Here is a 20023-nt window from a genome sequence, read left to right as displayed (position 1 = left end):
CTTTATCTGAGTGTACTTGGTTTTATTTCCTCTCCCCTTGCTCTCCTCATCCTTCCATTCACCCTTTATTTTCTGTATTTTCTTTACTTCTTCATACTACCAACTGCGCTGGACAACTGCTTTCATTTCCCCCTCTGCCCAGAGGATGGGTTTTAACGTAGCAAACGCACACGTTTATGCCCTGTCTGGTATTTGAGTATTTATAAAATACCTTAAACTACCTTCGCTTAGTTTTTAAATATGTTTGGGCAAGAGATGTTTAGCCTATCTTTTGGAAAGTGCTTCAGCCCTAAAATGAATTTGCAGTGATGAGTGGGTGGAGTTTAGATGGCTTGCCTTGGGCAAAACAAAACAGCCCCTGCCAATTACCTTCCTTTAGAAGTACTGTTTACTTCTCCCTTCTTCCCACTTCATTTTCCTGGTCCCCGGTAGAGGTGGGAGACTTGTCTTGACCTGCCTGAGAAAGTTTGATTTCTGTGACTGTAAATGTGCAACAGAGAAGATTCAACATAAATCTAATAAAGGGAACATATAGGAAAAAATTCAGACTTAGCACTGTGTATGAAACAGTGGGTTTTGTTTTGTTTTGTGAGAAATGCACATTTCATAGTAAAACTAAAGCCCAGAGGTACTCATAAGTAGAGTGGGTATAAGTTGCTAAAAAGGAAGAATGAATTATATCAGTTTTACTGATTATTATTTCTAATGCATTGCTGCTCAAAATAATATTTTATAGTAATAACAAAAGCATTATAAATGGAAGTACAATTCATTGTTTTAATGACTTTACCTAGTGAAAGTAGTACAAAAGGAAAAAACTATACAACTGTGTTCTGTTGGTGGTGAAGCTGAAACAAATGTGGAATAATAATAAATAGGTATAAGGTACCTAAGGTGGAAACCAAGAGCGTCCTTGGAAACTAAGCAATACCAAAATCATCTGCTTTTTAACTGGGCAGGTGAGGTGCTAAAAATAAAGGGAACCATTTATTGAGCAGCGGGTTTGGGTCCAAGTCTTTAAATGTATTATGATTTATTCTCGTGCCAACCTTCTTATGCCTTATTTTTATACTCCTAAGAGGGAGTTGAGGCTTGTAAGGGTTAATTAAGTAACTTACCTAGTGCTCCTAGTTAGTGACAGAGCTCAGGTTCAAGCCCAAGGTGATCTGGCTCCTCTGTCATTCTGCCTCTTTAGTGTCACATCTGGCTGGACAAGCTGAGAGAACTAGCTGTATCATATTTGTATTATACATGTTTGATAGTGTGTATAAAAACAGGAAAGGGCAGTTTTCAACATTTGCCGTATCACTGGGAATTTGTATCCCAATATCACATTAATTTGATGACTATGCACTTTCACCTTGAACTTCCAGCCCAATCACCTTAACCGTAAATCTATTATGATACAATTTTGGTCAATTACATGACTCTTTCCTTCCTAAGAACACCAAATTTTTTTGTCACATCTAATTTTCCTTATGACATGTCTTTTGAGATGAGGCTGTTTATTACTTTCATTTTTCCAAAGGGAATTTAGATGGGAACTTAGAAGCACTTCAAGTCATAAAATAGCAACTTAAGGAAATGTGACAGGCAAAATTTATCATTATGTAGTTTTATTTTAATTCAGGCTGACCAATTTGACACAGGTATTGATTTCTTCAAGCAAATGTTTTATAAAATATATTTATAATTAACTTCCATGGATCACCTCTCAAATGAGTAAGCACATTTTATGTTTGTTAATAGAAACCAGTACGAAAGACATCATCTGTTGAAAGAGAAGGATGGTGGAGAATAGCATTAACAGTATGTGTGTTTTTATTCTTTGTATTCATATTTCCATTGATATTTTAATCAGCCTTAAATTTTTTTTTAATTTTTTTTTAATTTTTTCAGCATAACAGTATTCATTATTTTTGCACCACACCCAGTGCTCCATGCAATCCGTGCCCTCTACAATACCCACCACTTGGTGCCCCCAACCTCCCACCCCCCACCCCTTCAAAATTCTCAGATCGTTTTTCAGAGTCCATAGTCTCTCATGGTTCACCTCCCCTTCCAATTTCCCTCAACTCCCTTCTCCTCTCCATCTCCCCTTGTCCTCCATGCTATTTGTTATGCTCCGCAAATAAATGAAACCATATGATAATTGACTCTCTCTTCAGCCTTAAATTTTAAGTCACTAACAATTGTAAGAAAACAGTGGACCTTATTTCCTATTTATAATTTTATTTATTTAATTTTTTAAAAAGATTTATTTATTTGTTTGACAGGGAGAGAGACAGTGAGAGAAGGGATACAAGCTGGGGGAGCGGGAAAGGGAGAAGAAGTCTTCCCACTGAGGAGGGAACTCGATCCGGGGCTCGATCCCAGGACCTCATGACCTGAACCCAAGGCAGTTGCTTAACGACTGACCCACCCAGGCACCCCCCTATTTATAATTTTTAGTATGAGCATCTGACTGAGAAACTAACTTTAAAATTTGGATGCAGGACAAAATACAACAACTCCAGGAATCTAGGTACTTTACAGGATATCTAGATAAGATCAATCTAGTTTATGACTTTGGTGAGCTTACACAAGAAAACGCCTCCATTCTATAAAAGGGGTCTGAGTTTCAGTTTTTATCTTATATGGTATAGAGTTTGTGATAAGTTCTGTTAAGATGGTCAACTTAGGAAAGCTAGGTGGTAATAGATGAAGAAAAAAGACCAGAGGATCCCCTGTTCAAGAGATAGCATTTCTATATTGTAGAAGTATTTCCTGTCCAGACCCTTCATAAGAGAGGGGCCCATGGGCCAAAACTTTTTTGAAATGAAACTGATTTTGATGGTAGAACCAAGCCAGGTGCTAAGTGGAAATGTGGCCACAAAAGCAGCAGGGACTAAACTTGTAGTTCCGGCCATGCAGCCACACTGCGGCTGTGCTGTGAAAGTACCAAACCTCCTATTGGGCTGATGAAACCACATGTTCTGCCAGCTCCTCCACAGTCTCATGTTCTTATTTTTCAGCTTTTCATTTGAGGGCTAGAGAGAAACTTGTAGTACCCACCCAGCAGAAGTAGGCTAACTTTTTTTTTTTAGTCAAGAAACTATCCTGAGTGGTCTCAAGAGAGACCTGACATTTATAGCCCAACTGCGTATCAAGGTTTCACATCTCTGAAGTTACTTTTTTTTTTTTTTTAAGATTTTTATTTATTTATTTGACAGAGAGAGAGATCACAAGTAGACGGAGAGGAAGGCAAAGAGAGAGAGGGAGAAAGGGAAGCAGGCTTCTTGCTGAGCAGAGAGCCCGATGCGGGACTCGATCCCAGGACCCCGAGATCATGACCTGAGCCAAAGGCAGCGGCTTAACCCACTGAGCCACCCAGGCGCCCCGCTGAAGTTACTTTTTAAAAAGTTAATAACTTCCAACTATGGCCGCAACCCATTTGCTATCATTCAGCAACTGTCTCAGAAAGGAAAGGATCATGATTCTCTTGAAATAGGGTTCTGTCAGGAGTGTTTACTATATTTGATAAAATTTAATTAAACCTTAAAACAGCAAGTAATGCTTCTTGAGAGTGACCCTTCAAAGAATGGTGTTTTAGGAGCTATTACCAGTTTGCACACTGATCTGAAAAATGATGTCAATTTTCCACAGAATACTCCTATCCCTGGCACTTACCACTTGAAAACTTTCATTGAAGAATCCCTATTAAATCCAGTGATAGCAACCTACAATTTTAAAAACGAAGGAAGGAAAAGACCGCCTCTTGTGCAAAGAAACAATCTGGTACTAAATGACCTTCCCCTGTACGCACCTCCTGACTTCTTGGACTTGTTAAAGAAGCAACTGGCCTCGTACTCATTTAAAGACAAACCGCGGTCAAGTCCCAGCACGCTGGTTTACAAAGATCAGGTAAGGTGCTCCTAGCAGCTGGGTTCTTATGGAAAAGCTACCAACAGCCCCTGAGGAGAATATCCTATGTACTTTGAGTGCCTCTTCCCCAAGAGAAATTGAAAACCTATAGGATGCCTTATTGCCTACAGAAATCAAACAAGGGCTGTCTGATTTGCAAGTAGTCACGTCCAGCAGGATTTTCCCCTGTGAGGCCTCCTTAACCTGAGAATACATGGGAAAAACTGTTCCCTCTCCAGGCACTCTTGGAGGGATTCCCCTGACTTGGGGGAGCTTCTGGAAACTTATCTGTGCTTGGGCCATACTTCTGTTTCCTCAGGCAGTTCATACAGTGTACCCTGTTCTTCCAAAGAGAAAATGTTTCCAGTAAGTAGTGCCCTTTAATTAGAGTGTGAATATAACCAGATACCATAGGGAAAGCTTTTTAAAAATGTCTTGTAGAAGTGAGCCCTGCGGTACCAGGAAGGTCACATTCTACGCTCTGCTCTGCCAGTTCATTCATAACACTGGAAATAAGAGCACCGCTGTGCTTCCAGTCCCGGGCTAGGTTCTGTGCAGGGAAGATGTTCCTGACTGGGGAGTATTTGAGTAAGAATACAAGAACAAATATATCAAGTGCTAAGATAAATAGCATGGCAGGAAATGCCAGGGGTATTCAGTGTAGGCTGAGTTGAAAAGCTGGAAGGCTCCCAGGATTAAGTAGGACCCAAGCCGGACCTTGAATAATACATGACATTTATGTGGCTCTTAATAGCTTACTATGAGTTTCCCCACGTATTCTCATAGTTGTTCTTCCCCAGCATTCTGAAATAGGCAGAACAGATGTTACCCCCATTTTTTATGTGAAAACCATGGTGAGTAGATACCAAGTCACTTGTTCAGAAGCACGTAGATAGGTAGGTAAGGCAGTACTTTTAACTGAGGGTTTCTGAGCCCAATTTGGTGCCTTGTCCAGAACGCCTCTGGCTATGAGCGAGCGGCAGAGTTCGGGGGTATATAAAGAGAGGTGTTCAAGGGAGGGGCATAACACTGTGGAAGGCTGGCAGAGAGAGACTTGTGACTTGGCCTTTGGGACTGGGGACTTGAGGCCTCCCATTTATTAAAGATTTCATTTATTTATTTGAGAGAGAGAGAGAGAGAGAGAGTAAGAAAACATGAGTAGGGGAGGCTCAGAGGGAGAAGCAGAATGCCCACTGAGCAGGGAGCCCCATGCAGGGCTCAAACCCCAGGACTCTGGGATCATGACCTGAGCCAAAAGCAGATGCTTAACTGACAGCGCCACCCACAAGGCCCAGGCCTCCCATTTATAAAGAAGCTAGTAATAGTATCAACCCCTACAACTTTATCAGAATATTGTGATAACCTGAGAAGAAATGCATTGCCACCGGAGGTTGAATTATATGCAAGGGCTGTGGTTGTGAAGATGGACAAGACATTTTCAGCAGGATGAGCCTGTCATAGCCAACACGGAAACCCTTCCTACTGTTTTGCAAATTATGGCTTTGAAACAGGGCAGAGTGATAAATGTTCATTGGGTAAATCTTATCCTGTTTGCTTCAGTGGATGAATACAAACACTAAATTATGCTGACTTTTATGGCTCAGTATCGGGTAACCGTGCTACATGTGAAATCATTCTGGCCACCCCCAGGGCAGGATCCTCCTTCCTCATTCTGCACCACTGTTTACTGCCCTTCTGTTTCTTCTCTTCTTGCTTTTAGGGGTTATTGAGGGTAGGTCAAGGCCCACTGATGAAAGGAGAAAACATAGAAGGTTGGTATTAGGCAAAATCTAAAGCTTTAAAAGACCATAAGAATTTGGCTTACCCAGAGGGATAGATAAAACCTGAAAGCAAACTCTTTCTGTTTCTTTCTTTTCTCCTCTCTCTCCCTACCTCCCCCAAAGGATTGTGCTATAGAAAATGGAAGAATTAAATGTTTTCCTAATTTGCTGTTTTCAAAGGATCTACGATAATGTTCTCAGGAGGAAAGACATTCAGATGTGGCATTGTTTACTCACCAATAAAATTCACAATTCTGTTTTTTTTTTTTAAATGCAGAGCTCAGAAAAATAATAATTTGAATCTGAAGTAGATAGAGTAGACGTTGTTATTTATTAATACGGAACTATATTCTCCAGCTTCACAATTTTTAATAGAACATTCACTTTATACCCCCATTAGTGCTGCTTTTTTATTTGTAAATTTTTTGCTATTTTCAACACCTTTATTCTGATGCATGTAACTCATTGGAGCATCTGTATCAAAGACTCAGATCAGATGTGGATGTGTGTGTGTGTGTGTGTGTGTGTGTGTGTGTGTGCGCGCGCGTGCGCATGTGCGTATGCTCATCTATGTCTGGCTCTTTCCAAAGACTGTTTGAGATGGCCCTACGAGTTTTACAATAATTCTTTCTATATTTATGTTGGAGGAGTAATAGGTTTTTATTGTAGGACATATGTGCAGATGTGGGGCTGTGTCTCTCCCTGTCTATAGTGTTATGAGCTTCTCTTGGCCTTGTTGCCATCCTCCAGTGGCCCCTCCGTTCCTCCCAATCGTTTCTGGATGATTTCAGCTCCTTCGTGCCCCCACTCTCTCCAAAGCGCCTGTCATGATTTTAACACACCTGTGCGTGATCTTCCAACAACCTGGCTTTTCAGTTTCTTGAATTCTCCTCTGCCTCAGCCACACTGGCTCTTTAGAATTGTTTTGTTTGTTCGAATGGGTTTCTTGGCTTTGTTGTTTTTTTGTTTTTTACACTCCTTAGAGTTTCTCAAGACCAATCATTTTAACCCTCCACAGTCTCAACTGCAGGCAACCCATTCTTCTCACCCTCTCCTAATCTTCTGTTTCGCTCACCCTAGCACCCTAACCCCCCCCCCCAATTTTTCTGTCCTCCCCATCCCTAATCCATGGATCTGACCTCCTTTTCAGTGCCTCTGACTTTCTGATGTTTTCCTTCCTCACGGAGCTTCAGGTCCTGGTCACTTTAGAGTTTCCCCCTGCACACGTCCGCAGTCCCTGCCCAGGGGGCTCATCTTACCTGTCTAGCAAGGCTGTCACACTGGTTAAGTCCAAGTCTCTAGGAACTTGGTCCCTGCATCCATGTTGCTGAATGACTGGCCTCATTTTAAATTCTTCACCTTTCCTGCCACTGAATGGACTTCCCTGGTGTTTTCTCTGCCACTCTTGCAGGTGGCTTTATCTCACATCTCCCCTCTTTCCCAAACCCCAAGTCCTCATCCTCAGCCCTCCCTCTTCTCTCTTCTCACCTCCTTCAGCCCCTTCTCCCTGACTTCTTCATGTAGGAGCACCCCTGACCCTCTTCCCCTTCTACACTCACTCCCTTGGTGATTTCATTCAGCCCCAAGGCTTTGGACACCATCTAATTGTTGGAGATTTCCAAATTTATATCTCCTTCCCAGACTTCTCTCTTGAGCTCCGGACTTGTGTATCCAACTGCTTTCTTGACCTCTGCACTTGTATGTCTAAGTCAGGGTTTCTCAACTTTGGCACTCTTGAAATTTTTGGATGGTATAATTCTTTGTTGTGGGGGCTATTCTGAACTTTGTAGGATGTTCAGCAGCATTCCTGGATAATTAGATGCCATAAGCTAAGTAGATGCCATTAGCAGTCCCCCCCACAGTTGTAAACAACCCAAGCTGTCTCCAGACATTGCCAAATGTTCCCTGGGAGTGAGAAGGGGTTAATAAAACCAGCCAACCAATCAACTAACCAACAAACCCATCTCCTTCCTGATTGAGAACCTTTGTGACAATGGGTGTGACCTCTGAGTGGCTGTTCTCAGGGTCAGCAGATTTATTGGGACCTGGCTTCATCTCCCTCTCTTCCTGCCCCTGGTCTCCTGGCTGCTTCTTGAGCTTGCCACTGCACCTGTCTTTGCATTGGGTCTTCCTTCTTCTGGAATGCTCTTATTCCATATATCTGCATGGCTCACTCCATCTCCTTCTTCAGGTCTTTCTTCAAGTGTCACCTTCTCAATAAGCCCCATTTAAATTCACCACCTGACACTCCTGACCTTAGGAGGGAATCCTGCCCTTCTTATTTTTTCTTTAGCACCTGTAGCCATCAATACACTTTATAATTTACTTGTACTTTGCATTTATTATTTGTTGTCTGTTTTCCCCCATGAGCTTCATAAGGACATGAATATTTATCTTTTTTACTCACTGTTACATCTTTGCCTTTAGAACAGTGTCTGATGATTAATATGCATTGAATGTGGAATGAATGAATGATTATCCAGCTCTTTGGTATCTGTCTGGGTCCTACTCTATTTGTTTCTTTGGATGTGTGATTTTCTTTGACCCTGTGTACATTGTTCACAGTTCCTCAAAACTGATTTTCATGAACCCTAAGACCTAAATGAAAGTGTTTTCCTTCAGGGAAGGCTTGCTTTTGGTTCTGCTTTAGGGGGTAGCTACCGATCTGGGGCCACTTGAAATACATTGCTCATGTATTCTTGGGTCACTCCAGTGATGGCACTTTGTGCAAGGGACCAGCCCATAGTTACAGTCTCTCAGTAGTGGATTTCTTCCCCCTTTTCCAATTCTGGTTAGCACCAAGGCAACTCTGTGTACAGACTCTTAGCATTGGGTGATACGGGAGGGCTTACTTTCAGAAAGTGCTCTCCTAGGATCTCTAATTCCTGTGGGTAGGACCCCCATTAGATCAGCATCACTGATGGGCCTAAGCTTTGGCCTCTAGATCCTCGTAAGAAAATGCAGCTCTGTTCTTCTGCTGAGTTTAGTCTGAACCAGCAAACATCCTCTGGGCAAAACTTAGCCACTTAACCTCTCTGGCTTCTTGTTATGTTTTGCTTTGGGGTTCTTAAATTTCCTTATTATCTGCTTAGCAATTTCTTGTCATTTTAAAAACTCTTGCTTATTTGCTTTTAATATTTTATTCCTCATTTCTAATAGTTGTCTGCAGTGAGAAAGCTCATCATCCAAATAACCTAGCTCACCACTAATAGAAACCAGACCTTTTTTTCCCCTTAGAAATATACTGTGAATCTTTTCCACACTCTTATGTGTTTTCTACATCATCTCAAATAGCTGCATAGTATTCTACTAGATGGACATATCCTGATGTATTCAGCATTTTCTGCTGTTAGTCACAGAGTGGAGTTGTTGGGGAAAGGAATGCAGCTGTCTAAATCTTTAGAGATGCATTGCCAAATGCTTTTACAGAAAAATTGTGCCATCCTGCATCTCTCTCTTGCAGAATATAATAAATCTGGTACCATTTTACATCCACTGTTTATGTTTTCAACTAAAAACATGGATCAAATGACTGAAATGGGAAATGTTAAAGTATAAACTTGAAATCAGTGTGCTGGGGAGCTCCTGAACAACCCGAAGCCCACTACGTCTGTGCCAGTCTCCTGACCATGCACAGGAAAGGGAGAAGATAGTGACGCTGCCCCTGTCTATAACCAGTGAGTCAGTGACCATGAGGCTTCCACATTTTTGCACCAAAGGGTAAAAATGAGTCACGTTCTTTTTCTTTTTTTTTTAATTTTTATTTCAGATAGTTAATGTACAGTGCAATATTGTTTCCTGGAATAGAGTCACGTTCTCTTATAATCCAATTGAAATAGATAGTCTAGTTTAAAAATGAAGAAACGATATGAACTGGCAATTCACAAAGATACATACCAGTTCCTTAAAAAAAAAAAAAAAAAAGGCACAAAGTGATGCTTGGCTTCAGCTAATAATTAAATAATTGCAAAGGAACAAAAGCAGCTAGACTTTTTTTTTTTTTTTTGCCTGTCAGATGATCAACAGTTTATTTGATGATACCCATTATTGGCAAAGGGGGTACGGAAACATATTCTCACACACTGTTTGTGTCATACAAATTGTTGCGAGTATTTTGGAAGGTAATTTGGTAATTCCTAGCAGCTTTAAAGGCATATAGTAAGGGATACCTGGGTGGTTCCATTGGTTAAGTGTCTGCCTTCAGCTCGGGTCATGATCCCAGGGTCCTGGAATCAAGTCCTGCATCAAGCTCCTTGCCCAGTGGGGAGCCTGCTTCTCCCTCTGCCTGCTGCTCTCACTGCTTGTGTTCCGTCTCCCTCTCTCTCTGACAAATAAATTTTAAAAATCTCTTTAAGGGACGCCTGGGTGGCTCAGTTGGTTAAGCAGCTGCCTTCGGCTCAGGTCATGATCCCAGCGTCCTGGGATCGAGTCCCACATCGGGCTCCTTGCTTGGCGGGGAGCCTGCTTCTCCTTCTGCCTCTGCCTGCTATTCTGTCTGCCTGTGCTCGCTCGCTCGCTCTCCTCTCTCTCTCTGACAAATAAATAAAATCTTTTAAAAAAAATCTCTTTAAAAATGCGTATAGTGGGGCGCCTGGGTGGCTCAGTGGCTTAAGCCTCTGCCTTCGGCTCAGGTCATGATCTCAGGGTCGTGGGGTCGAGCCCCGAATTGGGCTCTCTGCTTGGTGGGGAACCTGCTTCCCCCTCTCTCTGCCTGCCTCTCTGCCTACCTGTGATCTCTCTCTGTGTGTCAAATAAATAAAATCTTAAAAAAAATTTTTTTTAAATTAAAATAGTGAGGTGAATCTATGTGTTGATATGGAAGCATCTCCAAAGTACATATTAATAAAAAACTCAAGCAACAAACCAATATTTATCGCATAATTCTGTTTGTATGAATGAAAACAGATATACCCATATATGATGTTAAATGCTTCCTTTCTTGAGAGTTATTTAAGCAATCATTAACAGTGGTTTCCATTTGAGAAGTAAGGGTTACATAGGGTGCAAGGAGACTTACCATTATTTTGTTCTTTCTGTAGACTTTGAATGTATGCAAGTAATATTCTTTCCAATCATGATCATTTGTAAAGAAATCAAAATTTTTTCCAACATTTTTTCTATTTTATCTCATTACATTTTCCATTTTAAAACTTCTCTTATTTACTTCCTAGGTTGGGAGCATTTCCATGAAAATCAGAAACAAAATTTTTTAATTGCCTCAAACTTCTGTCTAGGCTTTTGCCTTGGAAGATGAAGCTCACATAAAAGGAAACAAATTTGGCGATTCTGCCTCTCCCAACTCTCAGGTCAAAGGGGGATTGTCAGGCTGGAAAGGCACCCCTATTAACTTAGAAAATGAGCCAAAGAGGAGGAAATGAGCCAAAGGGTCCATTTTATTTTTGAATTTTATATTATTTTTAAAAAATTTTTTTATTTATTCATTTGAGAGAGACAGAGAGAATGAACAAGGGCACAGCACAGGAGAGGGTCAGAGGGTGAAAGAGAGGGAGAAACAGATCCCCACTGAGTAGGATGCCCAACACAGGGCTTAATCCCAGGACTCTGGGATCATGACCTGAGCTGAAGGCAGACCCTTAACCGACTGAGCCACCCACGTGCCCCTATTTTATTTTAAAATTTTTTTAAAGATTTTATTCATTTATTTGACAGAGATCACAGGTAGGCAGAGAGAGAGAGGGGGGAAGCAGGCTCTCTGCTGAGCAGAGAGCTTGATGTAGGGCTTGATCTCGCAGCCCTGGGATCATGACCTGAGCTGAAATCAAGAGTCAGATGCTCTATCCTCCCAGCGCCCCCAAAGGATCCATTTTAATGTGTTCAAAAGACATCCTTGAACAGCCAGTTAGGAGACTGATGTTGAGAAAATCTGGCGGATTCATTGATCCTTGTTAGCTGTGTTTATAGCTGTGAAGATGATGTCTTTGAAGACACGTTAATTTGAAAAGCATTGCATGGTAAAAATAATGGCTGGTGGAATTTTCAACAGAATGGTTTTGCATTGACAAAATACCCATGGAGAGAAACCTTGTGCCCAAAGAGGGGCTGACAAATAATATTATAGGGAACTAGAGACTTAAATGTTAGATAATGAAATGCAAAATGTAGATGGAACAATTCATTGTGTATTTTTAAAAAGACTTATTTATCTATTTTAGAGGAAGAGCGTGAGTGTGCCAGCAGAGGGAGGGGCAGAGGGAGAAAGAATCTCAAGCTGACTCCTCACTGAGCATGGAGCCTGTGGTCGGATTCCTCCTTAGGACCCTGAGATAGTGACCTGAACTGAAATGCTATAACCCCAAAGAAAGCGCTGGCTTAAAATACATTCCTGCGCTCCCATGGTATGATGAAACAAACAAACAAACTCACGTTTCCTTGGTGTTTATTATGTCCAGTGAACAATTAACAAGGCACAGGTGCATCAGGACAACGTATGTATTTCATTATAAAATCTGTACTTATGGATATTATCACTATAGCCACGAAAAGCTGCCTCTGCAGCTGTGGGGCAAAATATAACAGCTGAACTTCCTTGTGGCAGATAATGCCAGGGCATGGATGCCTCATTTTCAGCAGAGGCAGCCTTGTATTTCTAAACCTGGTTTTAAAATAATAGGGGTGGGGGAGATTGTTCACTTCCAGGGAGGCTTCTTTCCAGGATTTTGTAACACAAGTCCTCCTTGCCAGCTCCTTCAACCTAGGTATTTCTGGAGATTGGGTCAGTTTTCTTTCCCCTGGCGCCTAGTTCTCCTTCCCTCTCTTCCTCCTCTCTGTCACACATCCCAGTCTCTGTGCATACCAGTTCCTGACACTCCCTTCAGTCACATACTCCTGGGTTAATACCTGTAGATCCAGAGACAATGGAGCTTCCCAGGTACTTTGCAACAAGCTTGGCAATGGGCAGACAGTCTTTTTTGCAACATTCCTCCTTAAAGTGTCCTCCATGGCCTCCTCGAGGAAGTCCTGCCTTTCCTGAAACCCCAATCAAATTTCAGTCTTTGCCATCTTTAAACCACTTGGGTGGATTTATTTATTTAATTATTCCCCCCACACACACCCCTGGCTTTATTGAGGTGTGATTGTTAGATCCCACATATGAGTGATACAAAACAGTATCTGTCTTTCTCTGCCTTATTGCACTTCGCACAATGTGCTCCAGTTTCAACCCTGTTGTTGCAAATGGCAGGATTTCTTTTTTCACAGTTGAGTAATATTCCTTTGATACACACACAAGTAGGCTCATACGTAGGATCACACACGCACATATAGCATTTTGATCAGACGCATATATTCATCACCCACTCCTCCATCAGTGGACACTTAGGTTGTTATTTCTTTTTCTTGCCTAATTATTCTGGTTAGGGCTTCCAATACTATGTTGAATAGGAATGGAAAAAGTGAACACCCTTGTCCTGCTCCTGACTTTAGAGGAAAATCTTTTAGTTTTTCACCACTGAGTATGTGAGATTAGGTGTGGGTCATTCGTTGGTTTTAATCTCTCTCCACTCCCAAGTCTCCAATTTGTCTTTTATCATTTTATTTATAGTATTTTATATTAGAATTGTTTACATAGGGGCGCCTGGGTGGCTCAGTCAGTTAAGCGGCTGCCTTTGGTTCAGGTTATGATCCCAGGGCCCAGGGATCAAGCCCCACGTTGGGCTCCCTGCTTAGTGGAGAGCCTGCTTCTCCCTCTCCCTCTGTCTGCCACTCTGCCTACTTAAGCTCTCTCTTTATTGCTCTATCAAATAAATAAATAAAATCTTTTAAAAAAATTGTTATGTATGTGCTTTCCCACTCCTACTGGCCAGGAGCCATATCTCTCTTACCCTTATATTCCCCACCACACCTAGCAGTGCTTTACCCACATAGCAGGCTCACCAAATGGTTGTTGAATGGATTTGTTAGGTCTATTACATTTAAAATATGATCAATTGTACAGAATTCTTCTATGCACCCTCTCAGGCACACTATCATAAAGTTTACCATGAAAAGGGATTATTTGTTGAATGTTTTCAGGTTTTGTCTTTGAAAATGAACTTTTTCCACTATTAAGACTGAGAATAAATGACATAACACTGTATGGTCATAAAATAAAGGATTACAAATGACAGGTAATAAGATAAAGTGAGCTTAAGACCTGTATTAATCTATTTTTGGTGTCCTCATCCATTCTCTGCAGTCAGTTAAGCTCTCACCAGGGCAATATGATCTACTTCCTGCACCGGTTCCCAAGCATGCTTCCAGGTAACTATACACCTATTAAGTCGCTTTTAATAATTTCACTAGTACCTTTTTATTTACATACTTAACCAATACTAAAGGCTTTTAAATTTTATTTATGCCCATCATCTCTAGATTAGCATTTTCAAATATTTAGTGAGAGACAGGAAATAAATCAACAATGTTCCCATATTAAGAAATAGATTTAGAACATCTTTTTTTTTTTTTAACATAGGAGCTTCATATTTCGTTCTACAGTTCAAAGATTTCCAACAGGCTGCTTCACTCCTGTAAGTATATTGTAGACAATTAAAACATGATGAATTTGATGTTTAAAATATGCAGTGGTTCATTTTGACATATCAAGATTAACGTTTTGATCACTGTAGTAGATAAGCAATGAATGATTAATGTAATTGATTTAAGATATACTTAAAGTATATCTGAAGATATACCAGGGATTTCAAATTAAGTAACCCATTTGTGTCAAGGTATAGAAGAAAAGTAAAAGCTCTTTCCCTTTCTGTAGGTCTTGACTCATATCCCATTCTCAGTGAAGTCACCAACAGTCACCTGTTCAGAATTTCCTGTTCCCCCTTCCTTGGTTTATTTTTCTCCATCTTGTTCATCACTATATGATACACTACTCTCAGACATTAATCTATCCTGTTTTATCTGTCTCCCCCCACAATGTAAGCTTCATGTAGGAGGAGACTTTTGTCTGTTTTTGTCCTGTATACATAACACCTAGAAAAATGGCTGGCACATGGTAGTTATTCATTTAATTAATTAGTAAAATCATCAGAGATGTTTGATAGATCATTGTATTTACAACAAAAAGGAAAAGTATCTCTGGTTTCTTTAAAAAATGTGAAAATGCCTTCCTGTTTCTACAAATTTTCAAATATATGGCCATGTGTTTTGGTAAATACGTACACCCTTAGATAATTAACTAACTAGTAGAATGCCAAAAAATAAATAATTATATACATATTTTGAAGGATTAAGGCAATATGAAATTACTTTGGGATGGTTTGATGGCTTGAGTTACCTATTTGTAGCTAAAAACCCAGGGAGAGAAAGATATATGGTGAACATCTGAAAGAGGAATTTAGATAACAGAATTCAGAAACAGACCCTAGACTATCTAGGATTTTTGTATTTGATAAAGATGGTATGACAAATCAGTAAGGAAAGGAAGAGAATATTTTTTGCTGAGCAATTGGTTAAATAACTTAGAAATTAAGTTAGATTCTTCCTACCACATAATAAAGTAAATTTCATATTGATAAAAGAATTAAATGAAGCATAAAACCAGAAGAAAATATATTATCCTATGTCTAATTTTAGGATAAGGCAGATTTTCTGAGATCAGGGCAGTGGGTGAACTGCAAAGGAGAAGTATTTGATTTAACCACACAACATTTAACATTTCCTGTATATCAGAAGACAAACTGTAAACAAGGCTAATTCAGAACATTTATTTTCAACATATCCAGCAGATAAAGGGCTAATGGCCTTATTTAAACTTCTCTTAACAATCTAGAGGAAAAACTTCAATAGAAAAGTAAAACGGATGACGGCCAGAAGTGGACCATTCATGTAACAAGAAGTTCAGATAGCCAACAAAGGTGAAAAAATTTTGATCCCACGATCAAATGTGAGAAACTGAAAGGCTGACTGAAAATTTTTTGTATGTGGGTGGCGTGCTGGGTTGAATAATGGCCCCCAAAATGTGGCCATGTCCTAATTTTTAGAACCTGTGAATGTTACTTTATGTGGCAGAGACCGCCCTGCTGACATGATTACATGAAGGATCCTGAGATGGGGAGATGGTTCTGGATTCTCCGGTGGGTCCTAGATGCACTCACAAGTGTCCTTATAAGAGGGAGGCAGGGGGAGGTTTGAGAAGGGGGAGAAGGCAGTGTGGTCACAGAGGCAGAGGTTGGAGTGACGCGACCACAAGCCAAGGAAGGTGGCCCTCCCTAGAAGCTGGGGGCACAGGACACTAATGCAGGTGGGGATTATGTCCAGTGGATTTCACAGTGGATTGATGGGAGGAGGACGTGGTTTTTCCTTTGGATATCCCCTGGGCCTTTTCTTTTGCACATGTCAGTAGCTTCAAAATGACTCTTCGGCCTCTGGCTTGGGGTACAGGCCAGGGCTTGGTGTATAGGCCAGTTGCCGGTGTTCTGGAAGCTGAGTCGGGGAAGAGGCTAGGGGTCTCACCATTTGGTGTGTGGAGAAGTTAACTTAATTCCTGTTTTTGGTAAAGGCTCCTACCTTCAGAGTGCCTGGGGCTCCTGCATCCAGTTGTCTGGTGCAGTTGGCCCAGAAATGCACCCCCTGCCCCACTTAGGTTGCAGGAAGTGGGGGAGGTGGAGGGACCTGGAGAGAGGAGGTCTACCAGTTCTCCACCTTCCATTCCCACCTCACAGGGGCCTCATGCCTAAAATTCCTGACCTTTTCTTGGGTTCTGTGGAGCATATCAGCCTGTTCCCTTGGCAGTTCAGCTGTCTCCACTGAGCCACATCAGGTCCCATTTCTCCGGGGTGTTTCACGTCTTCGCCCAGTATGTTTTCTCTTTCGGCCATTGTCTCTTCTCTTGGCTCTGTGTGTGTACAGAATGGGAGGTGGCTAGTTCTACTTTTCTTGTTTGATGGAAGGAATGGAAATAGTTGGCTTTGGCAGCAAGCAGTCAAGACACCTGGATTTTTTGTCACTGGGTAATAACTCTGTCTCCCTTGAAATATAGGTTTTAAATGAATGCTGTGAGTTAATAATGATTTGTTTACTATGAGTAAGGATGGACTCAATAAAAAATAATTTGATTTTAGTTCAGGTTAGGCATCCAGGACAAGCAGCCTGGAATGTGAAATAGCACAAGCCAGTTGATTCTGACAGTTTTTGCCTTTGTTCTCATTGCTTTTGTGGAGAGAAGATTTTTCAAGATCCTTATTCTGCCATTTTCATTGATGTCACCTCATCTATTCTATTTTATAAATAAAAGTGATTCACTGATTTAGAACATCCTGTCCTTCAACAAAGTGAAAAGAATACTTCCATGGAAAATATTCTAAGACAAAGAGGGAGCCCAGGGCTGTGATTCATGTCTGTCCTAAACATGCATTCCCAGAGCAGAATGTGGGTTTGGTTTAGATCCACAACTTGTAAACTTGTAAACTTGTAAACTGTAAACTGTAAACTGTAGAAAGCAAACTCCTTTGATCCCAACAGTGGGAGATGGTGGTGAGCTGTGTGGGTATGGTCCCGAAATACTTCTTACCATTCTCAAACCTTTTTGAGATAAATGTAGTAATCTTTAGGCCATTATAATATGCCACCTAATTTTTTTTAATTTTCTTTTTTTTATTAACATAGAATGTATTATTTGCCTGAGGGGATAATATGCCCCTTAACTTTTATCCAGGTAATCTCATTGGATTGATTTTATCATTCAGTTTTGTTGTTCTAGAAATCAACATTATAATCCCAAAACTGTTAAGGACTCTTAGAATTGGAAGAAACTTTATGAATGAGCTACTCTTGACCCTTGAACAACACGGATTTGAACTGTGTGGACTGCATATATGTAGGTTTTCTTAAGTAAATACAGTAGAGTACTGAAAATGTATTTATTTTTTCTTTCTTGTGATCTTCTTAATATTTTCCCTATAGCTTACTTTATTGTAAGAATGTAGTATACAATCCATACAACATATAAAATACATGCTAATCCACTATATGTGTTATGGGTAAGGCTTTCAGTCAACAGGTGGCTATTAGTAGTTAAGTTTTGGGGGAGTGAGAAGTTATACATGGATTTCCCACTCCTCAGGAGTTGGCGCCCCAACACCCACTCTGTGTAAGGGTCAACTGTATTCTATTAGCGTTGGCTTTGATGATGAGGGCCACCATCCTTCACTGAGTGGTTTCTGGTGCAGGAGCATTTAATCTTCACGGCAACTTGGCAGGTTAATATTCCATCTCTCCTTCACAGGTCAGGAAATGGAAGTTAGTTTACAGAGGTCACAGTTATCTAGGAAGTGGAGCTGTGACTTAGACCCCATCTCTGGTGACCTCAAAACCTGGGCTCTAAGCTGTGCTGCCTAGTGTGTGAACATGATCAAGTGACTTGCTTAGTACCTTTGCACATTTAGAGCTGGTCTGGGGTCAAATCCAAGTGGCAGACATTGTGTTGTCTCTGGCGTCACCATTCCTCACTGATGACTAAGGCTTGTTCATGGGCACAGGTTGGCCTGCTTAACCCTTTTTGCAGTAGGATGAGCTCCTATGCAGGAGGTTTCTCCGTCCTGGGAGGGCCATCTATCAGCTCTAGACATCTCTTTTGGGTGGCTATATGTGTGGCCCTATGCCAGGTAGCGAGTTATTGAGTAGTCAGTGACAAATGAGACATTTTATCAGTGCTCTCCCTTCCCTCTCGAAGGGCAAGGACACACTAAGGTCAATAACCCAAGCAGGGTGTCCCTACACAAGCACACAGAAACTTACCCAGATGAAATGAGAGTCCGGGATTCACAATGCATGTGTCTGACTAGTGTGAGACCAAATGGCTTGGCACGTACAACTTGAAATGTGGAACCCAAAATTAGATAGTGATGACTCAAGTTTAATATTATCTGTTGATAGAAGCACATGTACCTTCTTCCTTCGGAGAGCCATCTCCAGAACTTTCTGATACATTTACTGGTAAGCTCCTTAGCAAGGGCTGACTGAGGAAGGAGGTAAGGGCAGGAGTGAAAAAAGGGCTTCAGTGAGGAAAGGAACACCAATCCTTGTCTCCTTGTCCCTTCAGAACCTGTATCCAAAGCCAAACTCAAAGAAACCAAAGGGCTAGTTGTCCTTTCAGGATTTGGGTCCAAAGGCTTTTCCACAGTCATTTATTAGTTGATGGGGTAAGAAGGTAAATTTGTTTTTATACCTTCCCACCCATGGCAGCAATGCCTGAAACTCCTTGGTAGGGATTTGTTTTTAAGATTTTATTTTCAAAGAATCTCTAGACCCAATGTGGGCCTTGAACTCACAACACCTGAAATCAAGAGCCACATGCTCTATCATGTTTTATTGTTCCCTGACTTAGGTCCCTTGTAGATTTCTAGGTCTGCATTTACTATTTGTAATCCTCAGGAAATAATACTAATTGTAATGAGCTTACAGAAAGAGAAGAAACTTCATACATTTGCTGAGAAGGTAAAAGTGCCTCTTTAGGGCTTCCTCATCTGAGGCTAACAGTATGCTCCATTTACAAATGCTGCTTTCTTGCCCCTGTCTATTGTGATTCTATTTCATTTTGTCCTCAATGTTTTTTACACCAAGAGAATTGGAAAGGGTAGAACTTGATGGAGGGGCAAGGACTGTAGAGAGGTATGTTTGATGAAATAGAAAGACTGTGACCTCTTTGCTCCTTAGGAATGCAGGCAGGTATATTGGAAGGATCTGGGCCCTGGAGTTGCATTCCTGGGTTTCAGTCTGGCTTGACCTCCTATTTGTTGACATGATTTAAATCTTTTTAGCCCTAGATTTTTCATCTGTTAAATAGGGATAATACTATTTAGTGATACTGAATGAGATAATAAACAAGAAAACATCTGGCAAAAAAAAAAAGCCAGGCACCCCCATAGTAAGGATTTTGATATGAGAGCCTAAGATCTAAGACAAGAGACATGTGCCACTCTTGATTTAACTGTAGGAAAATCTTTTGGAGAGATTTCTCCTTTTCACAAGTCCTCTTTTAAAAGCAAAAGCTCTGAGAAGAAGAAATATATTGATCCAATTCATACTAAGGAATCAGTGTAAATATCTCCCTCTGCCACCCCCCCATCCTCAGGAATATAGATGAGATGACAAGAATTAGGGTACCTGGGATAAAGGAAAGGAACTGAAAAGAGGGAGAATTATAAGAAGGAGTTCCAGTTTTTAGATATTTATATCATTAACTGTTCTGTGCACAAAACATGTGTTACACTTTTTGACATTAACCTCAAGATAATTTCATAAAAGAATCTACAAAATAAGGAAAAATAAAATTCACAAAAAGTTGCTAAGTTGGGAATTTTTATAGACATTTTCCATATAATATTTGT

The 20023-nt window shown here is 40.8% G+C and overlaps 1 protein-coding gene across 1 annotated transcript in view; it reads left to right on the top strand.

The window, feature by feature from the left end:
* Positions 1-20023, top strand: part of STPG4 (sperm-tail PG-rich repeat containing 4) — a 46569-nt gene that overhangs the window by 358 nt on the left and 26188 nt on the right. The window contains exons 2-5 of the mRNA XM_047747188.1: positions 1750-1809; positions 3646-3903; positions 13879-13943; positions 14155-14209. Of these exons, the coding sequence (XP_047603144.1) occupies positions 1750-1809; positions 3646-3903; positions 13879-13943; positions 14155-14209 (438 nt within the window). The remainder of the gene's footprint in view (positions 1-1749; positions 1810-3645; positions 3904-13878; positions 13944-14154; positions 14210-20023) is intronic.

Source organism: Lutra lutra, chromosome 9 (genome assembly GCF_902655055.1).
Source record: "Lutra lutra chromosome 9, mLutLut1.2, whole genome shotgun sequence".
Classification (NCBI taxonomy): Eukaryota; Metazoa; Chordata; class Mammalia; order Carnivora; family Mustelidae; genus Lutra; species Lutra lutra.
Note: the sequence above shows the minus strand (reverse complement) of the source record. Positions and strands in the feature narration are given on the sequence as shown.